Genomic DNA, 27468 nt, shown 5'->3' with positions numbered 1-27468 from the left:
GTATGTTCTATGACCTCGAAGGCTCAAGAAACTTAGTTTGAAACCCCTGCTTGAACCTATGACGTCACTACAGTAAGGGAGCTCGTTCCAAATGGCATGAGGCAATAATAAAGCATACTGTATGTGACGAGCTCGCAGGGAGACTACGAATGTAGCGAGTCAACTTTTTCGGATGCTTATTTCTTTTATTGCCTATGAAAATTAGGCAAGGACTCTGACCGCAATCAGTCCTGATATTCAAGGTCACAAAAAGCTGTCTGTAGGATAAAAAACAGGACAATTTGATACAACCTAATCTGAACATCAAACCTGCAGCTGTTAATTGAATGGGGCATCAAAAAAATGAAATTCTTCTGTGCCTTTTCATTGTTGTTCGCTGGCATTTCTCTATCTCGTAGATTTTGCAAGGGTTCTTGTTCTTTTTCTTAATTACAGAACGATGAACAGCAGAGATTAAATACAACCCTCCACCTAGTTGACTGCATATTTGCATATCAAGTAATAAGTGAATGTTGTTGTACGATCTAGTTTTGCTTTTTTTTTTGAAAGTTGTCTCTTAAAGTGTTATCGATATGACTTTATGCGTTCATGCTGGAAGCCAAACTTTAATAGTGTCATGCCTTGAGTTGAGTTCTGTTACGTTTTTGCCCTAGTGTGTCTACGTAGTCCTTGTGATTTACCCATTGATTTTACCTGTTGTGCCTGCTGTTTGTGTGTTGACTAATCAGCTGCCTCTTATGTCACCCACCTGGGACTCATTGGCTCATTACCCCTTGTCTGTCTATTCAAGCTCCCCGGTTTTCTTCAGTCCTTGTTGCAAAACATTTGAGTTCACAGACACAGTTTTGCCTCCCTGTTGTTTCCCTGTGACTGGGTCCACCTCGCCTCGGCTTTGTAACTATGGTCTCGGGTGGAATGGGTGGCAGGTGACATGGTGGAATAGGAAGTTGGTTGTATGCAATACGGCCCTTACCTGGGCATCCCTGGAGGCCACCAAGTGAAAGTCCAGGGTAGATGACCAACCGGGAACCCAGGTAAGGGTCCAGGGGGAAAGGCTGGGAAGGGGATGTAGAATGAGGGAGACTGCACAAAAACTTGCAGGGCGAAAAAAAAGACAATCGAAATCTGGATCTGACTCTATGTCGGAGAGAAAACAGGGCCTTCGTCACAGTCCTAAAAATCAGTCTAATAACAGGTGTGTGGGCTGGTGGGTCAGTAACAGGCAGCCCACCGGACATTTCCCGCTGGGTCGAAGAATGGTTGCGTCATTCCGTCACGAAGCAGAGGTGAGGTGGCCCCAATCGCAGGGAAGCAGGGTGGCAGGGAACTCAAATGTTTTAATGATCGTAACAAAAACAAAGTTCAAACAAAAGACAAAGGGACCCAAAAACGGAGGCAAACAAAACTCAGGGTACGAACAAAAGACTGGTTATCAAAACTTACTTAGACAGAGGAACAGGAAGATGAGGACTTGCATGCAAAAATGGACAATGACGCAACAAGGACTGAACAAAAACGGGGAGCTTAAATACACAGAAATGGTGTAGTGGGACAATGAAGAACAGGTGGGTGACACAAGAGGCAGCTGATTGTTCAACACACAAGGAGCAGGCACAACAGGTGAAATCAAAGGGTAATCACAAGGACCAGACACTAGCACAAACTTACCATAATTCAACACATGGCATGACAAATGGCTGTAGTATCTAAATGCGTTGTGAGAAGAGAAACCTGATCTTCATTTTATATTTGCTGTAGGTTGGCATTATAAGTCTAACGCTATTTGTATTCGTCCTGTACCGTCACGATACGGGCATCACGGTTCGGTGCACTCAGTCAGACGGTAAATTCGTTTCAGTAAAACAAAAAACAAAAGCAAAAAATGGAAATGTTTATTTTGCTCTAGCCCTAGGCAAAAGTCATTAAAGTGTGTATTTATTTTTGCATTACCGGTATTTAAAGAGAGACCATTTCAGTTTTGGAATGATTTGAACTTTTTGTTTTATTTTAGCCAATACAGTGTATAAATATATCTTGTTTTGCTGCTTCTTTTAGTAAAAACCTCACTGGTTAAGGAACAAAAACCAGGACCCACGAGGACGGTTTTGGAGATCCGTAGTTTACAGTTTACTGTGTAATCCAACATTGAAAATGTTACATCATTGTTTTTTATATAAAGTTACCAGGGTTGCCAGCTTGCGAGTCCTACCTGACTTTACTGTTTACTGCTGACTGACTTGACTGTTACCTAGGTCGATCTCTCCAAAACAGGGTGTGTTGTGTTTTGTGTTGTTACAGTAACTGTGAATAAAGAATGTTACAACAACAAAAAAACTAATTCACAAGTTGATGTTTTTTTAAAGGGTACCTTGGATAGAAAGACATGCAGTTCTTAAAAGATAAATGTTAGTATAATTGACAATAATTTGATATTAAAACCCCTCTTAATGTTTTCGTTTTAATAAAATTTGTAAAATTAAAAAAAAACAAAAAAACTAGTAGCTCGCCATTGTTGTTGACGACGCATGGCGTTGACGTCACATGGCCACGCTGCCGTACTTCACAGTGTTACTCTTTTACTTTGTAAAGTAAGGCAAGGCAAGGCAAGGCAAATTTATTTATATAGCACAATTCAACACAAGGCAATTCAAAGTGCTTTACATCACATGAAAACCATAAAAATCACATTTAAATCAACACAACGTAAAAACCAAGACAAAAGATCGCATTTAATCACAGAATAAAAATAAATAAATAAAAATAAAACAAAAATAGAAATAAAGCAAAAACTACTACTAATAATAATCATTGAAATCAGCAATGGAGATAAGCACAAGAGGAATAGAAGGCAGGTAGATTGAAATATATAGACAGTTATGGATATGCAGTGCTAAACAAAAGCGTTTTTAGCCCTGATTTAAAGGAGCTAACGGTTTGAGCATACTTCAGACGTTCGGGTAACTTGTTCCAGAGGTGAGGAGCATAATAACTAAATGCTGCCTCACCCTGCTTGGTTCTTGTTCTTGGAACATGCAGAAGACCCGTTCCAGACGACCTTAGGGGTCTAGATGTCTCATAGGAATCTAACAAGTCAAGCATGTATTTTGGTCCAAGGCCATTAAGTGTTTTGTAGACGAGCAGTAGTATTTTATAGTCTATCCTTTGACTCACTGGAAGCCAGTGTAAGTAGTGATTTAAATACACCTCAAGGTGTCATTGGCAAGTTTTAAATTAATAAGAGCTCAAGGCAATGAGTGCGTTTTGTCCTTCGACTGACGCCGTAGTAAAGTCAGTCACAACAAACAAGACTTCTGATAATGGCTCCCAGCATCATAGTTTGTATATTGTGACTAAATATTGCCGTCCAGTGTATTTGTTGAGCTAAACGAGTTGCTAAAATGTTTAAATAGAATTTGACCGAACTCTGAGTAAGTTTTATGTGTGTTATACATACAGTATATGTTTTGATTGTGAATTTGTGAATGCCAGTTGTCTTTGCATTGTTGTTTAACTGTGTGTTAATAGGGCCTCATCAATACAGACTGAAGCACTTTTCTCTTTGTGAACATTATTTTTTAAGAGATACGAATATTATTTTGTTGTATTTTCACTATATACTTATATTTTTTGTGAAGGAATTGCTGAAGTTTATGCCAATAAACGGTCCAAGCTACGAATCTGAACGCCTGTGTCTACTCTCCTTTCTGTCTGCCTTACACCCCATTGTGCATTAAAGGAAAACTACGGTATAAGTCAAGGGACAAAACGCACGCATTGGCTTGATCCCTAGTTAATTTAAAAGACGCCATTGACACCTTGTGGCGTATTTAAATCACTACCTTACTTAATTAAAAAGTGGCACGATTTTTTTTTTAGAGTGACTCTGTGAAGTACGGCAGTGTAGTCCTGTGACGTCACCGCCCAGCGACGTCAACAACAATGGCAACCTACTAGTTAAGATAATTTCACAAATATTAATAAAACAAAAACATTAAGAGGGATTTTAATATCAAATTATTATAACTTGTACTAACATTTATCTTTTAAGAACAACATTTCTATCCGTGGATCACTTTAATATTTATTTTATACTTTAATAAAAGCTGCTTTCTAGTTATAGCCAATAGATCACACTTTTTTCAAACGCTGTGATATATAGAACCTTTTGGTTTTTCCTGTTGTACTGAACCCATACCGAACTGACCCCCGCACCGAGGTACGGCCCGAACCGTGATTTGTGTGTACCGTTACACCCCCTAGTGGGCATGTGTTTCGCACACACATATTGACGTACACACACAAATGTCTGGCTATGTGCAGTAACAAAGTTTAAATAGAGGCTCTTTGCATCTGACCGGTTGGCCACCCGTGATTTCAAAGAATTGAAAAAATTGAAAACAGTTTGTCTTACTGGAGACTCATGGGGTGTATTGCTGTGTTACTCACTCTGGAGAAGAATCTGGGGTGAGACTGGACATGTCCTCCTGCGTGGGAACTGCACATAGAAGAATTTAGTCAGTTACTTTAGACACTTCATGTGTGTGTAATTTCAGAGCTCTTTTCAGAAACACAATTAAAGGCAATTTATTTTTCAACCTAAGTTCTTTAAGATAGTTTATTCATACGTCCGTTTTATTTTCCCTAACGCCTAGATTCATTAGGTTGATGGTTAGACTGGAGCCTATCCCAGCTGGGTACATGTCCTTGAGTCCTGACCAAATGCAGAGCATACTGTACAAGTTTAGGTAAACAAACAATCTCACTCACATAAGAGCTCAGGAAATTTGTAGTACTATGTTATTTTAACATATATGTTTTAGAATTTGGAGCAAAATCTAAATACCCCGAGTAAATCCATGTAAGTGCAGGAATAATATGCAAAGTCGACGTGACATTTCAACTGGGAAGCAGATGGGCTGTTTTGTTTTCTAAGCACAACACCATCTATGTGTGTGCACTGTTATTATTTTACTGTACTATAATCTATTTAATGACAATAATAAGCCCAAACAAATACACAAAAATCATTGAATTCCGGTGACAAAAATCTACAGAAATGAAACATCACCTGTCCAAATAACATGAATGCCCTCTAGTGGGGAAAACACATTTCCTATCATGAAATTAAAATGATCATATATCTGGTTTTCCGTGGTATACGAGTGCCAAATTAAAACCGGGAGCGAGATTGAAATTCCCGTTTTCGAGTAATGTTGCGCTCTAATGGCGTACCGCACGCATGCTATTTTTAGACCGTGACGTCGCATTGTAAAGCGGAAGTAAAGCCAAAGTGGGACATTAAAGACCCGCTCTCGCATGGAAACAACGTAACTTGTGCTACTTTTCGCTGGTAATCTTTCAAAAACGAACATGCCGATGACGCATAGCTTTTTTGGAACTTGTAGAAACGACCCTAGACATTACGACACATGAAGGATGTTTTCTTCATACAGTGCCTTGCAAAAGTATTCGGCCCCCTTGAACCTTGCAACCTTTCGCCACATTTCAGGCTTCAAACATAAAGATATAAAATTTTTATTTTTTGTCAAGAAGCAACAACAAGTGGGACACAATCATGAAGTGGAACAACATTTATTGGATAATTTAAACTTTTTTAACAAATAAAAAACTGAAAAGTGGGGCGTGCAATATTATTCGGCCCCTTTACTTTCAGTGCAGCAAACTCACTCCAGAAGTTCAGTGAGGATCTCTGAATGATCCAATGTTGTCCTAAATGACCGATGATGATAAATAGAATCCACCTGTGTGTAATCTAGTCTCCGTATAAATGCACCTGCTCTGTGATAGTCTCAGGGTTCTGTTTAAAGTGCAGAGAGCATTATGAAAACCAAGGAACACACCAGGCAGGTCCGAGATACTGTTGTGGAGAAGTTTAAAGCCGGATTTGGATACAAAAAGATTTCCCAAGCTTTAAACATCTCAAGGAGCACTGTGCAAGCCATCATACTGAAATGGAAGGCGCATCAGACCACTGCAAATCTACCAAGACCCGGCCGTCCTTCCAAACTTTCTTCTCAAACAAGGAGAAAGCTGATCAGAGATGCAGCCGAGAGGCCCATGATCACTCTGGATGAACTGCAGAGATTTACAGCTGAGGTGGGAGAGTCTGTCCATAGGACAACAATTAGTCGTACACTGCACAAATCTGGCCTTTATGGAAGAGTGGCAAGAAGAAAGCCATTTCTCAAAGATATCCATAAAAAGTCTTGTTTAAAGTTTGCCACAAGCCACCTGGGAGACACACCAAACATGTGGAAGAAGGTGCTCTGGTCAGATGAAACCAAAATTGAACTTTTTGGCCACAATGCAAAACGATATATTTGGCGTAAAAGCAACACAGCTCATCACCCTGAACACACCATCCCCACTGTCAAACATGGTGGTGGCAGCATCATGGTTTGGGCCTGCTTTTGTTCAGCAGGGACAGGGAAGATGGTTAAAATTGACGGGAAGATGGATGCAGCCAAATACAGGAACATTCTGGAAGAAAACCTGATGGTATCTGCACAAGACCTGAGACTGGGACGGAGATTTATCTTCCAACAGGATAATGATCCAAAACATAAAGCCAAATCTACAATGGAATGGTTAAAAAATAAACGTATCCAGGTGTTAGAATGGCCAAGTCAAAGTCCAGACCTGAATCCAATCGAGAATCTGTGGAAAGAGCTGAAGACTGCTGTTCACAAACACTCTCCATCCAACCTCACTGAGCTCGAGCTGTTTTGCAAGGAAGAATGGGCAAGAATGTCAGTCTCTCGATGTGCTAAACTGATAGAAACATACCCCAAGCGACTTGCAGCTGTAATTGGAGCAAAAGGTGGCGCTACAAAGTATTAACGCAAGGGGGCCGAATAATATTGCACGCCCCACTTTTCAGTTTTTTATTTGTTAAAAAAGTTTAAATTATCCAATAAATTTTGTTCCACTTCACGATTGTGTCCCACTTGTTGTTGATTCTTGACAAAAAATTAAAATTTTATATCTTTATGTTTGAAGCCTGAAATGTGGCGAAAGGTTGCAAGGTTCAAGGGGGCCGAATACTTTTGCAAGGCACTGTACATTTCCGGAAACCAAAAATGTGAAGACCGAATCAACTTGTGCGGACTTTAACACCAGCTCGGTGAATCCATTCACATTTCATATGCAGTAAACATTTTGTTGGGTTGGCATGGTCTTTCAGAGGACAAAGAGGTAAGCCATTTTTATATTTTTAACTTATTTTTTTTTGTATCTGACTGCCACTGTTACCGTTTCTGTTATGTGCGTATTTATATATATATATATATATATATATATATATATATATATATATATATATATATATATATATATATATATATATACATATATATATATATATATATATATATATACATATATATATATAAACACAACTTTAGTAAGGGGGAAGTGTAAATAAATTATAGAATTAATATTCGTTATCAATGAAAAAATTAAAAGTGCTCGTTGGCTATTACTGAGTAGCATTTACGATCGCTACACAAAGCTAACTAAATTACCCCCAAGAACGGTAAGAGACGTAGGACAACCAGAGGATATATAGGAAAGACAGGGCTGATGGTAAAGGATAGCTTGTTGAAACAGGAGAACGTCATTGTCAGTCGCGTCGATAAAAAAGCTAAGGCTATGCTTAGATCGGCTCGGTTTTTTTCGTCTTTTTCAGCCTTCCACACTCAAGCCATCTCTTTAACTGAACATTTTAATGTTCTTCCACATCTTTGCCAGAGAATTTGGCACCAGGGACATCATTTTCGGAGAGAATTGGTAGGTTTAGCTCTGTAAACATCTCCTTCGTACACGATTTCCATTCATTTCACAGAACAGTAGCTAATGTCATGAATATTAATGAGCGGAAGTGACGTGTTGATTGCGGTACGCCATTGAAACAATTTATCTTGTACGATGCTTTAAAGAAGATACGTGATTGTATAGCCATGCATGATCATAGATCTTCCAACTGCAAGCTTGTGTGTAGTCAGTTGACTGTATTGTTACCTCTGAGTAGTATAATGGAGTCATGCGATTATTGTTGCGACGTCTCATTAATGAAATTGTTAGAGCTACTGTGGACATCTCTAGCCAAAATTAAGTAAAATCTAGTATATACTGTACAATAAAGAGGAAAAATGTAATGACTTAATTGTGGCCCAAAGTAGGTGAGTTAGAATAGTATTTCCCTCTTCAAAAATCTACTCAAGTAAAAAGTGTGACAAGGTAAAACTACTCTAAAAAGCACATTTTTCTCCAAAAGTTATTGTAATTTTCGCACTATAAGGCGCACCTGTCTATAGGCCGCCACTCACCAAATTGGACACGAAAAAGACATTTGTTCATGGATAAGCCGCACTGGACTGTAAGCCACAGCTGCATTATGGGATATTTACACCAAAAGATATGAAACGATAACACTCTATTTGACAGCGGCATCATAAGATTGTTATAAGATCAAATGAACCACCATGAAGCTTTGACGCGATTGGCTGCAAAGCTTCATTGCTTCAAGAAGCTTCATTTGGCCATCACTGCTCTCTTGGGGGAGACAGTCAACTTCTGCTGCCAACTGCTGTTAACCGTGTTGTTGTCCAACATGCCTCCAAGCATGCATTGCATCGCTACAGGTGTAAATAACAATCAAAATTCATGTTCTGTGCTAATTATTTTTTCCATTAGTCTTCCAGTTGTTTCATTAATTGCTATTTATGGTATTTGGTAATGCTTTATATGATAGCTATATATATAGATATATAGATATATAGCTGCGCCATAAAACTGTCATAAGACAATCATAATTATGACTTGACACTGTCATAAGCATTAATAAATGCTTATAACAGGTGTCATTTAGTGTTATCTGGCAAATTATCACACTTTTGAATGGATGTAAAAGATCCGAGCTGGACATAAATGAAATTAGTGACATAATTTGCCGGATGACACTTAATGGCATCTGTCATAAGCATTCAGTAATGCCAATGATAGTGTCATGCCAAAATTATGATATTCTTACGACGCCGCTGTCAAATAAAGTGTTTCCTATTAATCCAAATAAATCTACAAATAAACCGCACTGGACTATAAACCGCAGGATTCAAAATGAAGGAAATAAAGCAGCGGCTTATGGTCTGAAAATGACGGTACTCAAGTAAATGTAAAGGAGTAAATGTAATGTGCTACCCACCTCTGACAGGAGATAAAGATTGATATTGACTCAACCTAGCCACCTAGCCCAGTATTTTTTTCTTCTTGATTCGTTATATCACTATACATACATTAAGAAAATTATGCACTTTGTAACCTTTTTATAACTACAGTATATACGTAAATATAAATCACTGTGTCTGAAATATGGAATACATTTGTTGTTAGCTCAATAACTTTTTTTAGTTGTCCATAGACTTCATAATGATATCGACAGGTCACGGTCGTCATACATTGCGCCTCTCCTTCAAATAAGGGGCCTCCCCACATCAAGAGGAGTTATTCTTAAACACACGCATGCAGCAATCTAACACCGGATTTAAGTTGAAAAAGTACAAAAGCTGTACCGCATACAAACAGGAAGGATTGTCTATGGAGTGATTTGTTTGAAGATTCAAGGTAATTATTATATTTTCCGTACCATGCATGCATTTTGAAATGTTGTGAAAAAAATCAATGGGAAAAATTAGCCGCTACGGCATTGGCGTCGTAGTTCAATTCAATTCAATTCAATTCAATTCAATTCCTTTATTGTCATTGCAAGCCGAGCAAACAACGAAAATGGGAAAGCTACTCTGTGGTACTATAAAACACCCACAAGACACAGGACAGTAAAATACCACACAACTTAAACATACTGCACAATATTTAGGTAAAATAAAGGCTAACTGCAAGTTTTTTTTTTTTTTTGCTTTTAACCAAGAATCGAGACTGTTTTACATTCATATCTATAAAGAATTCAGGGATTTAAGCATTGAGCCACAAGAATTTTCAGCGGAAAAAGCTCTTTGTTTTCATAAGGTGGCCGCAGCAGATTCCACATATTTATGTAAAATAAATGCTAACTGCCCGGCTCTTTGCTCTTTTAACAAAGAATCGAGACTGTTTTAGGACCATATCTATAAAGAATTCCGTGATTTAAGCATTTATTCACAAGAATTTCAACGTAAAGAGCTCTTTTTTGTGGTAAAGCCACACCACAGCAACTTAAAGACAAGCAGCACATTCAACATATTTACGTGAAATAAATGCTAACTGCCCGTTTTTTTTTTTTTTTTTTTTTTTGCTTTTAACCAAGAATCAAGACTGTACTTCTTCCATATCTATATAGAATTCAGGGATTCAAGCATTTATTCACAATAATTTCAACCTGAACAGCTCTTTGTTGTGGTAAGGCGGCGCCACTGTGGCTTAAAGACTAGCAGCACATTCGACATATTTAAGTAAAATAAATGCTAACTGCGCGTTTTTTTAAAATTTGCTTTTAACCAAGAATCGAGACTGTTTTTCGTCCATATCTATAAAGAATTCAGGGATTCAAGCATTTATTCACAAGAATTTCAACGTAAACAGCTTTTTATCGTGTTAAGGCGGCGCCACAGTAACTTTAAGACTAGCAGCACATTCGACATATTTACATAAAATGATTGCTAACTGCCTTTTTTTTCAATTTGCTTTTAACCAAGAATCGAGACTCTTTTTTGTCTAGATCTATAAAGAATTCAGGGATTCAAGCATTTATTCAGAAGATTTTCAAGGTAAACAGCTCTTTGTTGAAGTAAAGCGGCTCCACAGTGACTTAAAGGCTAGCAGCACATTCGACATATTTACGTAAAATAAATGCTAACTGCACGTTTTTTCGTTTTTTTTTTTTTTTTTGCTTTTAACCAAGAATCGAGACTGTTTTTCATCCATATCTATAAAGAATTCAGGGATTCAAGCATTTATTCACAAGAAATTTCAATGGAAAAAGCTCTTTGTTGTGGTAAGGTGGGACCTCAGTGACTTTAAGACTAGCAGCACATTCGACATATTTACGTAAAATAAGTGCTAACTGCCCGGTTCTTCGCTACTTTAACAAAGAGTTGAGACAGTTTTACGTCTATATATCTATATATAAAAAGAATTAAGGAATTTAAGCATTTATTCACAAAAATTTCAACGTAAACTGCAGTATGTTGTGGTAAAGCGGTGGCGCCACAGTGACTTAAAGACTGGCACCACATTCGACATATTTATGTAAAATAAATGCTAACTGCCTGTTTTTTTTTTTTGCTTTTGATAACCAAGAATCGAGACTGTTTTTCGTGCATATTTATAAAAAAATCAGGGATTCAAGCATTTATTCACAAGAATTTTCAACATAAAAAGCTCTTTGTCTGTGTTTCCACTCGTTCAGCTTTGACGGAGATAGGCCCCCTATTAATGGGCCCTTGCACCCTGTGTCCCGTCAATATCATTATGAAGTCTGAGTTGTCTCACCTAATTGTCAGATTGTAAACCCTCCACTAAAACACTACCTTGCATTTTCCTGCGATGGAAACGAGGTGAACCAAGGAAGCTGTTCTTGATGGAGTTAAGGCGAGTCCGCCAGGGCATGCCCCCGATCGAGGGGCTGGGTGGAGGTGTTGGGCTGGGCGTGCCAGTCGGGCTGTCCTTTGGCGTGTGCACCGGTGTGCCTTTAGGAGTGGGGAGAGGGCTTCCTCTGGGGGAAGGATGGGGGGTGACCTGCGAGTTATGGAAAGATTTGCCATTGTGGTCAGGGTGCAGGTGGTGGCGGCGCAGGGGTGACATAGGAGGCACTGGAGACAGAGGGATGGAAAGCTTTGCGGGGACATTTAAGGGAGGGTGCCGCCTCACACGGGGGCTATTGGGACTGCAGGGTGCTAAAGGCTGGCTGGGTGTGGAGGGTTCAGACTTGGGGTTGGGGGCGGTCTCAGCTGTATTGGGAAGTGGGTTGGACCTGGTAGTCAGCAGAGGTTTCGCAGAGACTTTGGGCTTGGCAGGAAGGGTCTGGGTTCGAGGGTGCATGAGGGGAGACCCCATTTTGGGCTGGAAGAAGTGGGGTGTTCGGGGTCCCACCCCGTTAAGGCGGGCCTCAAGGGAGCGGGTGGGGCTGCAATTTGGGGACTGACAAAGGTCTGGGGACTGGGGTGGGATGAAAAAACGTCGATTGGGCTGTGATTTGTCATGCGCCGGTAAACATGACAACAGAGTCAGCCAAAGAGAGCGGCAGCCAGGGCAACAATGCGGCCCAACAAAAGTTTATTCCCATGAGTAAAGCATAGCAGGAAATGAAAAAAAACACGTGGCAGATGGGTTGAGAAGTGGAGCAGGCAGGAGGCGGTAAAGTGCAAGAAAGAAAGAAAAACAGAACATGCGATTAGCAAAGTGACTATCAGCCAACCAGAAGGCAGCAGTGGAGCATTCATGATGCATTAACAGCAGAGATGCACCGACATCAAAACTGTTAACCTGACATTCGGCCACTTTTAAACACCAGTGTGACATACATTGTTCGACACGCTTAAACACAATTTTGCAAGAGGTCTTTTTTTGTGACAATTTTAAAACAGGATAACTTCTAAATGGCCTAAATTCCACAAGACGCTGCTTGACACCATCTTTAACTGTGTCCAAGTGGTCCACACATTAGTTAGTTTGCCCATTAAAGCAATCCATGCCAGATATATCGGTGCATCCCTAAAACACTAGCATGTGGCAGAGTTGAACGCTAACAAAGCATAGCCCTCCACCCAAGATAGCAGAGTGCATGCATTGTAATTCTGTGGATGTGCAAGTCTTTGGAATGAGTGTCGATCTTAAAACCGTATCAAGCCACAACTGAACAAACTGCGGCATATGCTATCCGACATGATAATCCAGTTAGCTGTTGTGATAGCATTATAAAGCAAGTGTGACAACTTCACCACAAAAGGAATTTCACAGTCTACAAGTGTACAATATGTACAGTGGGGCAAATAAGTATTTAGTCAACCACCAATTGTGCAAGTTCTCCTACTTGAAAAGATTAAAGAGGCCTGTAATTGTCAACATGGGTAAACCTCAACCATGAGAGACAGAATGTGGGAAAAAAAGAACAGAAAATCAAATTGTTTGATTTTTAAAGAATTTATTTCCAAATTAGAGTGGAAAATAAGTATTTGGTCACCACCAAACAAGCAAGATTTCTGGCTGTCAAAGAGGTCTAACTTCTTCTAACGAGGTCTAACGAGGCTCCACTCGTTACCTGTATTAATGGCACCTGTTTTAACTCATTATCGGTATAAAAGACACCTGTCCACAGCCTCAGTCACACTCCAAACTCCACTATGGCCAAGAACAAAGAGCTGTCGAAGGACAACAGAGACAAAATTGTAGACCTGCACCAGGCTGGGAAGAATCAAAAACAAAAACATTGACTGTGTTGTTCGGCTATGTTCATTTCCCTTTAAGAACACAGTCAGTGTGCTTACGTATGAAGTCACATGATTATCAGGACCTCAAACAAACAGAAGCCCGGTAGGCTAACGCTAGCGGCTAACGCTACAAGCAAACGTGACGGAGTCGGGTTTAGGGGAGCTAAGCCAAACTTTCACCCGACATTAAGTAGACTCTTGGCGGCCTCCAGACGGGCTTTCACCCACTTTCCACTCTGGTTCTCATGATTTCAGGAGCGTGTGTTTTCAGTGCTTTCTACTGGTAGCCAGGCCACAGACTAATGCTAGTGGCTAACAGCGGCTACAAATGAACGTGATGGAGTCGGATAGCAGCGCTAACCTTTTCGAAACGACTGAACTTAATGAGTGGATTGTGCACGAACTGCATCTAGAAAATAGTATGTCGAATTATTTTGTATCTCTTTGTGTGTGTGATTTCTTTGATATCTTTTATGATGGTAAAGCATTCATCATAAATTATAATCCAACAGTGGTCGTTTAATGGCCACAGCTATTTTTCTGCGTGTGCTTGCTTTTTTCTGTCATTCTGTTATTCTGTCTCATTACTGCCATCATAAAATCTTAAATGTTTCATTGGAATAAGAGCAATATAGCTTTAATGTGTCCGTGTCTGTGTGGGGAGTGCATGTGTGTGCATGCATGTATTAAAAAAATGCTCTGGTTAAAAAAAAAACCTGAAACCATGAAGTAAACACTTGTGTTGAGTAATTACGTCACAGCAGCCATGAACAATAAGTTGTCTGTTTGAAGTGTTTTGTTCAAACTGTGGTACAATGGCATGTTTGCACAGTCGTCGTATTGATTTTTATAATATACATTGTTCAAGTCATACAAGCTGTTATAAATGCCCATATAGTACTTGAATTCTTATTGTTTACAAGAATTTTTATATACTTAATGTTTAGACTGCATGTACAATTGTTAAAGTGAAAGCTGGTAAATAAATAAATGAGAAACAGTTAATTAGTACCGGTATTTCATGCATTGATTCAGATTTTCAAATTATATAACAGTCCGCTTGGGCGAATTTATCGTCATTTATCGTTATCGAGGTAAATCTGCTCAATTTACCGTGATACGTACTTAAGGCCATATCGCCCAGCCCTACTGTAGAGGGAGTTGAAAGTCCGTGTTGCCCAACGACAGCCCCAAAACATCACTGCTCTAGAGGAGATCTGCATGGAGGAATGGGCCAAAATACCAGCAACAGTGTGTGAAAAGCTTGTGAAGAGTTACAGAAAACGTTTGGCCTCCGTTATTGCCAACAAAGGGTACATAACAAAGTATTGAGATGAACTTTTGGTATTGACCAAATACTTATTTTCCACCATGATTTGCAAATAAAATCTTTAAAAATCAAACAAAGTGATTTTCTTTTTTTTTTTTCCACATTCTGTTTCTCATGGTTGAGGTTTACCCATGTTGACAATTACAGGCCTCTCTAATATTTTCAAGTGGAAGAACTTGCACAATTAGTGGTTAACTAAATACTTATTTGCCCCACTGTATGTGTATGTAAAGAGGGGCATTAACTTATGTTAGGCAATTCCAATTTTTCTTAATATCTGTTTTTGGGTGTGCCTGTTCAGCCTGCCTTTTTCCATTGAACCCGCATGCACACTACCTTGGAGTCTGACACCTGCTGAGCAAACTGACCATCATCAAATGACTACACGCGTTGGCTCTACATCATTTCAGTGGGATCATATTTTTTCATTTCCAAAAAGATGACACAAATAACAGCCAGAAATAATCCCTGTTTAGTCTCCTATTCAAAGTTTATATGGATTGATAGAATGCATACACGCACTATGCGTGCATGACGCACAAACAAACGGTCAGTTTGCCCTGCCTTGGCCACGTAAGCAATATTGCTCGTTTGGCCCAAAGAAAGAAAACCGAGCATTCTCAGGCTTATCCTTTTTTTCCATTTTATTTTTTTTAACTGTACTCAAGCCTGCCTCCTGCACAGTGGCGGACTTGGCAATTTTGGGGCCTAAGGCGAACATATCCAGCGGCCCTCTTCATGGGTCAGGGGTTAAAAAGGTGAGAAGGGTGTGGAGGAAATATGTTCTGGTACACTAGGGCTGTCCTAAACGACAAATTTTGTCCTGATTAGTCAGCCGACTAGTTTCACGATTAATCGACTAATCTAAGAATTTTCTTTTTTCTACTAATTTAGCAATGACATTTTTTTTGACGCTTATTAATTCACAAAACTATTTTGGAACACTTAAATTCTTTATTAAAGTACAAATAATCATGTAAATAACAATAATTAATCACAAATAAACAATGAGGTTAAATGCTGATAGCATTTACTAGTGCAAAAGAATGGAAAGTAAACAGATCCAGAACACTGACTTTGCCTTTCCAACATTATTCAAAACAATTCTTAAAAAAAAATTCTAGCAATATTATTACACTATACTACTATATATAATAGTAGTATAATAATTATAATAATTATTCATCACCAATCATATTTGTCATGAAGAGTGTCATTTGAAAGCTATTCTTAGTGTAGAATATTATGTAGTATTTACTCAACATATTATAATATTAATTCTGAAGTATGTGGGATTAACTCCAGAAATCATTATTTATATGACGAACATGACGTGCTTTTGCTGTTAACCAGCTGTTGAGTGTTATTGTATGACTGATTGGAACTGTACTACATTGTTTCGCCACAGAGTGTGCTGTTGTGTATTTTATGTTCGGTGTGAAGAAGAAGAAGAAAGTTAAAAGAGGCAATAGAGGCCTGTTCTCAACTTCTCCCTCACTGCACTTTGGCTCTCATGGAGAGCACGTTCGCGCATGTGTTCGAAATAAACGATAGCCACGTGCAAAGTAGTATAAATATAAATATACATATATATATATATATATATATATATATATATATATATATACACACACACATGGTATCAGTTCTATGGATAACGATTTATTGATTTCACAAAGTCAGACACAATTTGATATTAGGGCCTTTGATTGGTTTGATACACATTTAAAATAATAAGCTACATGTTTTTCTAAAGCAATCAAAAATATAAAGCAAATTTGATTTTTTGACACATTTTTTACTGAAAAATCTCAAACGTTTAAATGAATACCAGACTTGAATCAAAATGAATCCTCTTAAAGAAGACAATGTTGATCAACGTTTTGCATTTTAAGCCATTTAGATTTGATTGTGCTGAACCAATCGATGTCTACTATGTCTATAATCTTGGGTTGGTCCTTTGGTAAGAAGCTCGCGAGATTGGTCACCTCTTTTCTACTTAATAAACTGAGAAAGAGATACAGGAGCATAGGCGGATCTACTATTCAGGCGAAGTAGACGATCGCCCTTGGCCCCCAACCAGCTGCCCTAAATATATATAAATAAATAAATACACACACACACACACACACACACACATATATATATATATATATATATATATATATATATACACACACATATTTTGGACTACAAGGTGCATCTCACTACAAGCCGCACCTATGTACCAATTTACAAGATGTGTCCACATTGTATTTTGTGGTGTCTTAAAGACAGATTACACACAGAATTAAGGCCTTTTCATGTTTTTACAATTCAGCCCTGTCACGCAGGTGGATGATGGAGCTGATGATGAGGGGGTAACATACAGTACAGTATCTGTATGTATTTGTATGCCATGACATGGCAGCAAAGCGACTCAGTGAGGCTGCATTGAAGGAGCATTATCAGCAAATCAGTAGCATGGAAACTTACCCTCGGACTGCTGAGCGGACTGATGGACAGACCCGAGGATGCTCCACTGATTGACCGTGACCTATACATGTACACACATAACAAAAAAGTCGCGAGCTATTAAAAATGCTTGAAAGCTTACATGTAAAAATTAAAGCAGTAATATTGGTGGCCAAATCTGGTACTGCAGCTAGGATCATAATATTTAAGTGCACAACATTCCCTTACTACCCCTTTAGGCCTTAAAGAGCATACGACATGAGAAAAAAAGTCTTAAATGGCATTATTATGTGAATTAGAATATTTTGAGACGATTTGACTATATAGAACAATTTAGCAAAGCGCAGATGACGAAAAATTAGTCTTTTAATCTGCTGATTAGCTACGCCTACCATTATAGGGATTTAGCGTCCACAACAGGTGGATGACGTCAGCGGTAGACTGGGCTCATCGGTTTTACTATTGAGCCCATTGAGGGGGAATTATTCAGAACGAGGAAAACGCGACGAGGAGAGCTGCAAAACGCCATTGTTTCAGTCTCTCTACTCCAATATTTTTACAGGATATTCTTTTTATCCAAGTATTTATCCCCAATAGCTATATAAATGGCTTGAGAAGGACCAGTCAGCCCGTCGCGGGGGAACTATTCACAACGAGGAAAACGCGACGAAGAGAGCTCAAAATGTCATTGTTTCTGTCTCTTTACTTCAATATTTTTACAAGATATTCTTTTTATCCAAGTATTTTCCCCAATTGCTAAATAAACAGCATGGTCATGACACAAATAACAGTCTTGTGCTAAATGGAATATGAAAAAATAAAAATGCATTTATTCAGGACGACATGGCAAAATTACTCCATAATGGTCAAAACTGTCGACTTCACCTTTACTGTCGCACCTCCCGAACGATATTTTATATCACCTAAATCGGACAATGTCATTTCCCTTCCCCGGCTTCGGAGAATGTAAACAAACCAGGCGTGACAGCTAGCCGACATGCTAACCCGAACCGAGTGATGTTTCAAAGTCTTCGAAGCGGAAAATCACACATAACTCGCCTGGATTATTTGACATGACGACTGAGTTGTCGAATGTCTTCGCGTGGATCGGCAAACCGCCCGGCGGAGAGCAATTTATAGTTCGTTCCCCGGAGGAGGGTGGCTGCAGTTGTTGTGCAGCTAACGTGCTAATGTGCATGAGGAGAGCTTTTTACATGCCTATCAATGATCAAACGTAAGTAGTCCTTTATTTAAAGAAAGTTTGTAGTGTTTACTTTGTAATAGCTGGATTAATATTTGACATAATACTAAACAAGATGTTTACTCACTTCCTCCTAAGTCCAATGGTCCCACTGTAGTCGGGCTTGTTTTGGCCAATATCCACGGTGAATGGGAACCTTTTGAAACTCCACAAAGGCGCATACGCCTCTCCCTCATACAGAATGATTTTTCTGCAGCCGTTTGGCTGGCGTGATGCGAAAAATAAACTTATTAATCCGCAAAATCAGCTGAATCCTTCGTCCTCATACACAACAGTACGCTGTATAGTGAAGAGGACGTCTTCTACCGTACACGTCACAGCGCCCTCCTCCTCAATGCAAGACCGAAGCCGGAAGTCACTCATTTTCACGGCGCGGGATTAAAAAAACTAAATAAATATAGCGATCGCTTCCACACACATCCAAGCGGTCCATATCGTTCAGGAGCATAAAATACCGCGTGTATTGTGAAATAAACATGCTTTTTCGTGTCACATGCACTTTAAGATGCCTTATCATACCAATGTTGAATTTCAATCACGAACCTGGACAATGGAATTTTTGTAGAAATTGCGTGGGTAGCCTTGCTGTGTTGGTCAGTACGCTTGTAGTATAAGTAAGTACACGCAAGTATAGGGCTGCAGCTATTGATTGTTCAAGTAATCGATAATCGATCTATCAATTAGTTAGTTCGAATAATCGAGTAATTGGATTTGGAACATTTACTGCGTTGCAGATTCTGCAACACAGTATCAGTATCTAATCCGTATCTAATCGATTAACTCGATTAGAAAAAGCTTCCAATCAAATTTTGCTGCTTTGAAGATTCGTGCAATTTGAGTGGCATTGTCATCGTTTGATTTGAAAGTGTTTGCGTTTAGTTGTATTGATTTAGGTGGATATACTGTCCTCTAGTGGCAACCGTGAATATGCCATAACTCATCTAACATAGCTGAATATGTTAAAAACCAACATAAGGTAAGTTTTTGTTTGAGCTAATATGTTTGTTTGTGCATTCGTTATTTAGTTTGGAAGTATACTTAGATGTTTTTTGTGGGAACATGCGTTTGACCTTTTTGTTAAGAGCTTTGTTAAAAAAAACTTTATAGCATTTTATAACATTTAAGCTAGCGGAGTTTTTTTTTAGTTATTTTTTTATACTGTTTGAGGCTAAATTCTGGTATTTTATTTCTTTTTAAATGCATGTATTGCTGTTGTGAAACAAAAGAGGAATTCTACATCGTTTGAAGAAACACATTTCTCCAGTGCTCTTTACCACACATGCCACCCTATATCATCAATACATGTGGAAATTTGCATGTCTTCTTCAGCAGTTATCTTCATTAAAGTTCATTGGAATAGCACAAAACTAAATTTGTGGCATCTAAACCTACTCCATACCCAATGGCAATTGGAGAACTGAGTGAACATCCACCAAGAGTTGTGATTCCAACAATTTTGGCAGGGGTCTTACTAAAGGACTTGTGCTCAGTCGATTACCTCTGTCCATGACTTGCCATGTCGATGGCTCGTCGCACTGGGACAGGTGATCCTCCCTCTGTGACACTAAGAACCTCCATTGACTTCCTTTCTGGTCTCCGCTTCCCATGACGACTTAGCATGGGTGAGTCCACACGCTTCCTGGGAGGGTCTGCTAAGCAGAATTCAGAGTTGACTGAGTGAATAAAAAGTAAATAGGACTAGTGATAAATCTTTTTTGTTGACATATCTATTTTTTGGGTGACATAATACAAAAAAAGCCCAATACGAAGAGGTTAAACAATGGCAGAACTAAGCCTGTCGTAATACGCAATGAGTCAATTTATCGCACGGTAAACGTGTGCACTCAGTACACGTACGAGTTGATTGCATATGAGACGTCATCAACACACCGTAGAATTTAAGTTCAGACATACTAAATAAGGAAACATATTAAACATTGTAAAATGTTAGCATTGCTACATTGAGTGTACTAACTACTTGAGCCTGCTATAAAACATTGGAAGTCTTCAAAACGCAAACCTGAAGGGTGACACTTCAAACATGAAAAACTCGCTGATTTACAGCAATTGCAAACAATGCGCACAAAAGAAGAAAATACAGTGGGGAGAACAAGTATTTGATTCCCAATGGCAGTGTATCAAATACTTGTTCTCCCCACTGTATATTACTGACACCACATGCATTATGAAAATAAGGCAAGTGTAATTTTTTTTTTTACTCAGTGTAAAGCTTACGGTTAGCGGCTTAGTGAACGTACTTCCGGTGAACATTTAAAAAAAATAAAAGCACGTCATGTTCAACATGTAAGTAAAGATTTCTGGAGATTACTCTCATGTAGTTCTTTACAAGCTTTAAAATGACACCCATTATTAAAAATATGATTGGCAATGAATAATTTGGCTTCAAATTTGCAGACATGCGCAATTTTTAGGACAAACTCATTTTGGATAAAATACACACTTTTGATGGTCTCTAATTGGCAGCGAACAAAAACGGCGTTGGGTTTCTCACCTATTTCATGTTCTGCACTTAGCTAGCTTTCAGATTACTCGTTATGCATTGTGTGTGTGTGTTTTGTTTTGTTTTTTAACATGGTTTGTTTAACTTAAGAATAACAATTTATTGCATTTGAATGGGTTATTTATTAGGATGTATTGTCACTACAAAAATTGAGAATAATAATGCATATCGGCAATGATTTATGACACAATATGTCACCTACTAAAATGTGTTATCGCGACAGGCCAAGGTAGAACACAGAAAAATGAAATCAACAATCCAAATGGGGCCCCGATTTTCATTGGTGATGTAGCTGTTCTCGAGTATAAATAGCAGCGCATCTTGATTTTCGTCTCAGCATCAACCTCACTGTTTGAAATTTGACAGACCGCTTTGTGCCAAGCTGGGCATTTTTGCGTAGAGAGGGTGTGACCTTTAAGACACCCAGCACACTGAATTTATTGTATGCCTGCTAAGAACCGGCCTTAAGTTTTCAAATATCATGAAAGATTTAAACTACTGTGTGGACCTACAAATAGGATGTCATTTTTCTTTTTGGATGACCCTACCAATCTCATTGCGTGGAGGAAGGTTCTGGTCCTCTTGGCTGGGATATCGTTCCTTGCGGTCAAGGAGAAGGAAGTAGATCATCTTTTCTTGATTGTCACTATAAGGAAACAAAAGTGAATGCATCCATATTAAAACAGACATTTTTATTCTGCTGCATTATTTATTCCTTCACCAAGTAAATTGTGAGTCTGCTAATCACTCACTCATCGGACAGTAGGTCTTTGGTCAACTTGTCTTTATCCCTAAAGCAGCCCAGAGAGTGCATACTCTCCAGGACATCTGGGTCGATCTCGTCTGCTGTAGCCAGCAACCTGATGGCAACCTTTCTGGGGAGGGGCTGTTCAGGCTCAGGCTCATTTTTTCCAGCTCTACAACACAACAAATGGAATTCACTCAGTCAAAGTCGCTTTCAATGCCAGGTATACTTTAAACCTAATTTTACTGCTGTTGTTCTGCTTTGTTAGTTGATACCGTTTGTTAGACCAAATCACAATCATTTGACACCCACATAAAGAATATAGTGAATCAATCCTGTGATGGTAAATTTTCCATCCATCCATCCATCCATGCTCTACTGCTTTATTTTATTTTGGGTCACAGGATCAGCAGCTTGGAAGATGAATAAATATTACTCTTATATATTAAAATGAAAACACACACGAAAAAAAGTTTTTACTTACAGGTACCATGTATGCTTCTGGATCTGCTCTAACTGCAAGACAAGAGAACAAAAAATAAGATCAAATGAAATAACAGACACTGTTCAATAGAAATGACTTTTGGTTTATGTATAATGCAATCATTAATATCAAATGATGTATCATCACCAAAATGATGATTTAATGCTTAAACTGAAAGCGTATTTCTTCCAGGTGGACTTCTAAACCAAAACTAAAAAAAAAAAAAAAAAAAAGAAAAAAAGAAATCTGGCCTTAATTCTAAATATCCATCTTGCCTCCTCAGGTGTAGTTTTGGCCAAGCAAAGCAAAGGATAGTCTCTAAGGCGCGAGTCACATGATCTGTTCAAAATATGATTTTGACCCATTATGAAATATGTTGTAGGATTCTTGTTCATTTCACAAATTTTTGTTGTTTGTTTTATTGCTTTACAACTTTTATGGACAACATTTTAACAACTAGGTCTTTATTTTACAGGGGAAGTTCAGAATTTTTGACATTAGGCTTAGTCTTAGAGTTAGCGGGGGTTTCATTAGACGTTGGAGTCGATTTGAACAAATTCCGTGCAGTTTGTCAGTTATTTGTTGGTTTCAGGGCTCCGGAGTGGCTATGCTAACGTGAATCAATGGTGGCTGAAATCAACTCCATCGACTAATTAAACCCCATAAGCCTTATGTGAAAAATTCAATTACATGCGATGTTGAGGCAGCAAAAGGAGAAAATTGGTAAAAAGTAACTGATAAATTAATTTTAAAGTACCTTAGTTACTTTGATAATAAAGTAATCAGTAAAGTAACTAGTTTACTTTTTTGAGGTGTAATCACTAATCAATAATTATATTACTTTTTTAAGTAATCTGTGACAACACTGTGTATATATATGTATATATACAGTATGTGTATGTGTGTATATATATATATGTTAGGGCTGTCAAAATTATCGCGTTAACGGGCGTTAATTAATTTTTTAAATTAATCACGTTAAAATATTTGACGCAATTAACGCATGCACTAAATGACCCGCTCGCCGATTGCCTCAAACAGATTACAATGAGGCCGTTTATGGACATTAAGAGTGAAGAGAATGCCACCGACCGCTTGGGGGTAGCGCCGTTCCATACTCATACTGTTATTTGTTCTAAACGTGGGAGAATTAGTAGTTGTGAGACGTTTATGCTGTATTCACAATGCAATGCAAATTGCTATTTGTGCTCCACACATATTTCGGTAAGTTTTCTTTCTTTTAGTGGCAATTATGTGTCTCTTGTTGTATTTTGGGTAAGATATGTACAGATATATGTTATACAGTAAAGGCGAGTGGACACAGGCGTTCTTTGGACCGCGCCATTTATTGGCATAAGCTTCTCCTTCACAACAAACATAAGTATCGTTTAGTGAAAGCACAACAAAAATAATATTCCTATCTCTCCCCCAAAAAAAATGTTCACAAAAAGAACACTTCAGTCTATAGTAATGAGGCCCTATTCTGACACACAGTTAAACAACAATGCAAAATGAACTGGCATTCCATATCAAAATAGCTATGCAAAATACACGTAAAACTTAGACTTTGGTTACTCTATTTTTATTATTGTTCTTTTTATTCTTATTATTATTATATTAACTCTACTTTTGATTGAAAATTTTACCATTTTTATTAAAAAAAAACATGAAGAGGGGTTTTAATATAAAATTACTATAACTTGTAACTATAACAATTATCTTTTAAGAACTACAAGTCTTTCTATCCGTGGATCACTTTAACAGAAAGAATGTTAATAATGGCATTTGTGGATTTATTGTTACAATAAACAAATACAGTACTTATGTACAGTATGTTGTATGTATATATCCGTCGTTTGTCGTATCTTTCCATTCCAACAATAATATACAGAAAAATATGGCATATTTTATAGATGGTTTGAATTGCGATTAATTGCGATTAATTACGATTAATTTATTTTTAAGCTGTAATTAACTCGATTAAAAATTTTAATCGTTTGACAGCCCTTATATATATATATATATATATATATATATATATATATATATATATATATATATATATATATATATATATATATATATATATATACAGTGCCTTGCAAAAGTATTCGGCCCCCTTGAACCTTGCAACCTTTCGCCACATTTCAGGCTTCAAACATAAAGATATAAAATTTTAATTTTTTTGTCAAGAATCAACAACAAGTGGGACACAATTGTGAAGTGGAACAAAATTTATTGGATAATTTAAACTTTTTTAACAAATAAAAAACTGAAAAGTGGGGCGTGAAATATTATTCGGCCCCCTTACGTTAATACTTTGTAGCGCCACCTTTTGCTCCAATTACAGCTGCAAGTCGCTTGGGGTATGTTTCTATCAGTTTTGCACATCGAGAGACTGACATTCTTGGCCATTCTTCCTTGCAAAACAGCTCGAGCTCAGTGAGGTTGGATGGAGAGTATTTGTGAACAGCAGTCTTCAGCTCTTTCCACAGATTCTCGATTGGATTCAGGTCTGGACTTTGACTTGGCCATTCTAACACAAGGATACGTTTATTTTTGAACCATTCCATTGTAGATTTGGCTTTATGTTTTGGATCATTGTCCTGTTGGAAGATAAATCTCCGTCCCAGTCTCAGGTCTTGTGCAGATACCAACAGGTTTTCTTCCAGAATGTTCCTGTATTTGGCTGCATTCATCTTCCCGTCAATTTTAACCATCTTTCCTGTCCCTGCTGAAGAAAAGCAGGCCCAAACCATGATGCTGCCACCACCATGTTTGACAGTGGGGATGGTGTGTTCAGGGTGATGAGCTGTGTTGCTTTTACGCCAAACATATCGTTTTGCATTGTGGCCAAAAAGTTCAATTTTGGTTTCATTTGACCAGAGCACCTTCTTCCACATGTTTGGTGTGTCTCCCAGGTGGCTTGTGGCAAACTTTAAACGAGACTTTTTATGGATATCTTTGAGGAATGGCTTTCTTCTTGCCACTCTTCCATCAAGGCCAGATTTGTGCAGTGTACGACTGATTGTTGTCCTATGGACAGACTCTCCCACCTCAGCTGTAGATCTCTGCAGTTCATCCAGAGTGATCATGGGCCTCTTGGCTGCATCTCTGATCAGTTTTCTGTTCAGTTTACGCACTTGCACTGACCTTTTTTTTTTTTTTTTAATTCCTCATATTATAGGCTCCAGCACCCCCACGACCCTCGTGAGGAAAAGCGGCATCTCAATGTTTTTGAAATTGCATTTTTAAAGGTGTTATATGGAGTTTATATGGAGTCACTTTTTTTTATTTGCAACTGCCACCTCCGGCCTAAAGGGTAACTATTAAACTTGTGCATGGCGCGCATGCTTGTACGAGCATGAACAATTTGCCTCTCAGATCAGCATTAGAAACTTAAAAACAACAAATGTGATTGTTTACTGTTAGTAGTACGTGTTCAGTAGGTTGGAAAAGTGTTTTCGCCAAGCAGAGCCTAGACGGAAGATAGGTGAAACAACGCTGCTGCCGTAGGGACACGCGTGGCCGGGCATAAGGGCATGTTCATCCAGAGTGTTCAACCCGAACACTCTCTATAAAAGAAAAGAAATAGGGCTTTTTGGGGCAGTTAAAATGTCAGGGCTCTGTGCACTCATCAGGGCATTGGTAGAGCATAAATGGAGTAGAAAAGTATTTTACATTGACACTATAATTCCATACAGTATTTTAAAGAATAGGTAAAAATCAGGATTTCAATAGTAACACATAGCTCGTAACAACACATTGGGGGAGGGCATTGAACTTCGTTTAAACGTATAAATGATCAGTTCTTAACGATGAGCGGAACTGGTTCATTTTAAAAATCCTTGAACTGAACTACAAACCATTTCGGATGGAATATCAACTTTTCACGTCATCTTGGCCAGAGATATAAGTTTAAAAGACCTGACAAAGACTTCATCTTTATCACACTAAATTAAGTCTACGCAATATGTCTAAATCAAGCACCCAGGTGCTGGGTGGATGATGACATTGCAGATAAAGCTCACCGTCAATCTCTTGGAAGCGTCCACTTCAATCATGCCCTGAAGGAGGTTCTGACATTCTGGAGGGATGAAGTGAGGCATGTGGAAAACTCCAAGTTTCACCTTCTCTAAAAGATTTCTCAAGTTGTCATCATCAAAAGGCAGAGCGCCCTGTTGATCAAAAGAGGAACACTAAATTGCTGACAGATTCATTGACTACATGGATGAAATTACTTCAACTTTCGCCAGCATCACAGAACATGATTCCAAGTATACCACTGAGTACTTATGCATCCAAAAAATGTTAACAAGAGGAAATTATTTGACGAGAGTGATGCGCTACAGTGACATCATATACGTATGTTTGTTAAAATGCTTAATTGACCTTTTGCAATCTCTGGCCCCAAAACGTCTATTGACCAATCTTACCTCCTTGCAGCCGTTGTTAAGTGAGCGTGAGCTGACATACTCAGCATTACCACGTTGTCGAATTGATTATTTTATTAGTTACTCTAAATGTTACATTACTGCCACCTGTCATACAACTTAACGGAAGCCCCGATAGGATCAACAAGATGCGCAAGTCCGAAATGATGAAGCGGGGTGCTTATGGCGTATGTGAAGTGGACATGAGGTACGCAAACAGCTTATCTGTGAGTGCGGTTCTTTCCCTTCCCCAAGCTGGAAAAAAAACTGGATCCCTCTCCCGACAAAATGTCTCCAAAATAAACACAGATAAGTGTTCTCTTAATGTAAGATGAAGCTAATGCCAGAAGCTACCTAGCGAGCTGCCTTTCCTACTTGTATGTTCATAAAAATGGATATCAAAGTTGTAGTTACAGTGGTATGAAAAAGTATCTAAACCTTTAAAAATTTCTCACATTTCTGCAGAAAATCACCATCAAATTTGATCTGCTCTTTATCGAAATCACACAGATGAAATAAACAGTGTCTACTTTAACTAAAACCCACCAAACATTAATAGGTTTTCATATTTTAATGAGGATTGTATGCAAACAATGACAGAAGGGGGGAAAATTCAGTAACTAAACCATCACATTTAATATTTTGTGGCCCTCCTTTGGAAGCAATAACTTCAACCAGATGTTTTCTGTAGCTGCAGATCAGTCTGACAGATCAGTCAGGACTAATCTTGGCCCATTCTTCTCGACAAAACTGCTGTAGTTCAGTCAGATTCCTGAGATGTCTGGCATGAACCACTAT

The 27468-nt window shown here is 38.4% G+C and overlaps 1 protein-coding gene across 7 annotated transcripts in view; it reads right to left on the bottom strand.

The window, feature by feature from the left end:
* Positions 1-27468, bottom strand: part of LOC130917518 (serine/threonine-protein kinase BRSK2-like) — a 288068-nt gene that overhangs the window by 127361 nt on the left and 133239 nt on the right. For 5 of the 7 annotated variants that reach the window (XM_057839011.1, XM_057839021.1, XM_057839002.1 and 2 more), the window contains 8 exons: positions 26269-26415; positions 22238-22269; positions 21761-21925; positions 21557-21654; positions 19986-20136; positions 17248-17308; positions 11544-12201; positions 4447-4495 (listed from right to left, as the gene is read on the bottom strand). In XM_057839011.1, the coding sequence (XP_057694994.1) occupies positions 4447-4495; positions 11544-12201; positions 17248-17308; positions 19986-20136; positions 21557-21654; positions 21761-21925; positions 22238-22269; positions 26269-26415 (1361 nt within the window). The remainder of the gene's footprint in view (positions 1-4446; positions 4496-11543; positions 12202-17247; positions 17309-19985; positions 20137-21556; positions 21655-21760; positions 21926-22237; positions 22270-26268; positions 26416-27468) is intronic. The other 2 variants (XM_057839049.1, XM_057839039.1) reach the window with 1 other exon arrangement.

This window comes from Corythoichthys intestinalis, chromosome 1, assembly GCF_030265065.1.
Source record: "Corythoichthys intestinalis isolate RoL2023-P3 chromosome 1, ASM3026506v1, whole genome shotgun sequence".
NCBI lineage: Eukaryota > Metazoa > Chordata > Actinopteri > Syngnathiformes > Syngnathidae > Corythoichthys > Corythoichthys intestinalis.
Note: the sequence above shows the minus strand (reverse complement) of the source record. Positions and strands in the feature narration are given on the sequence as shown.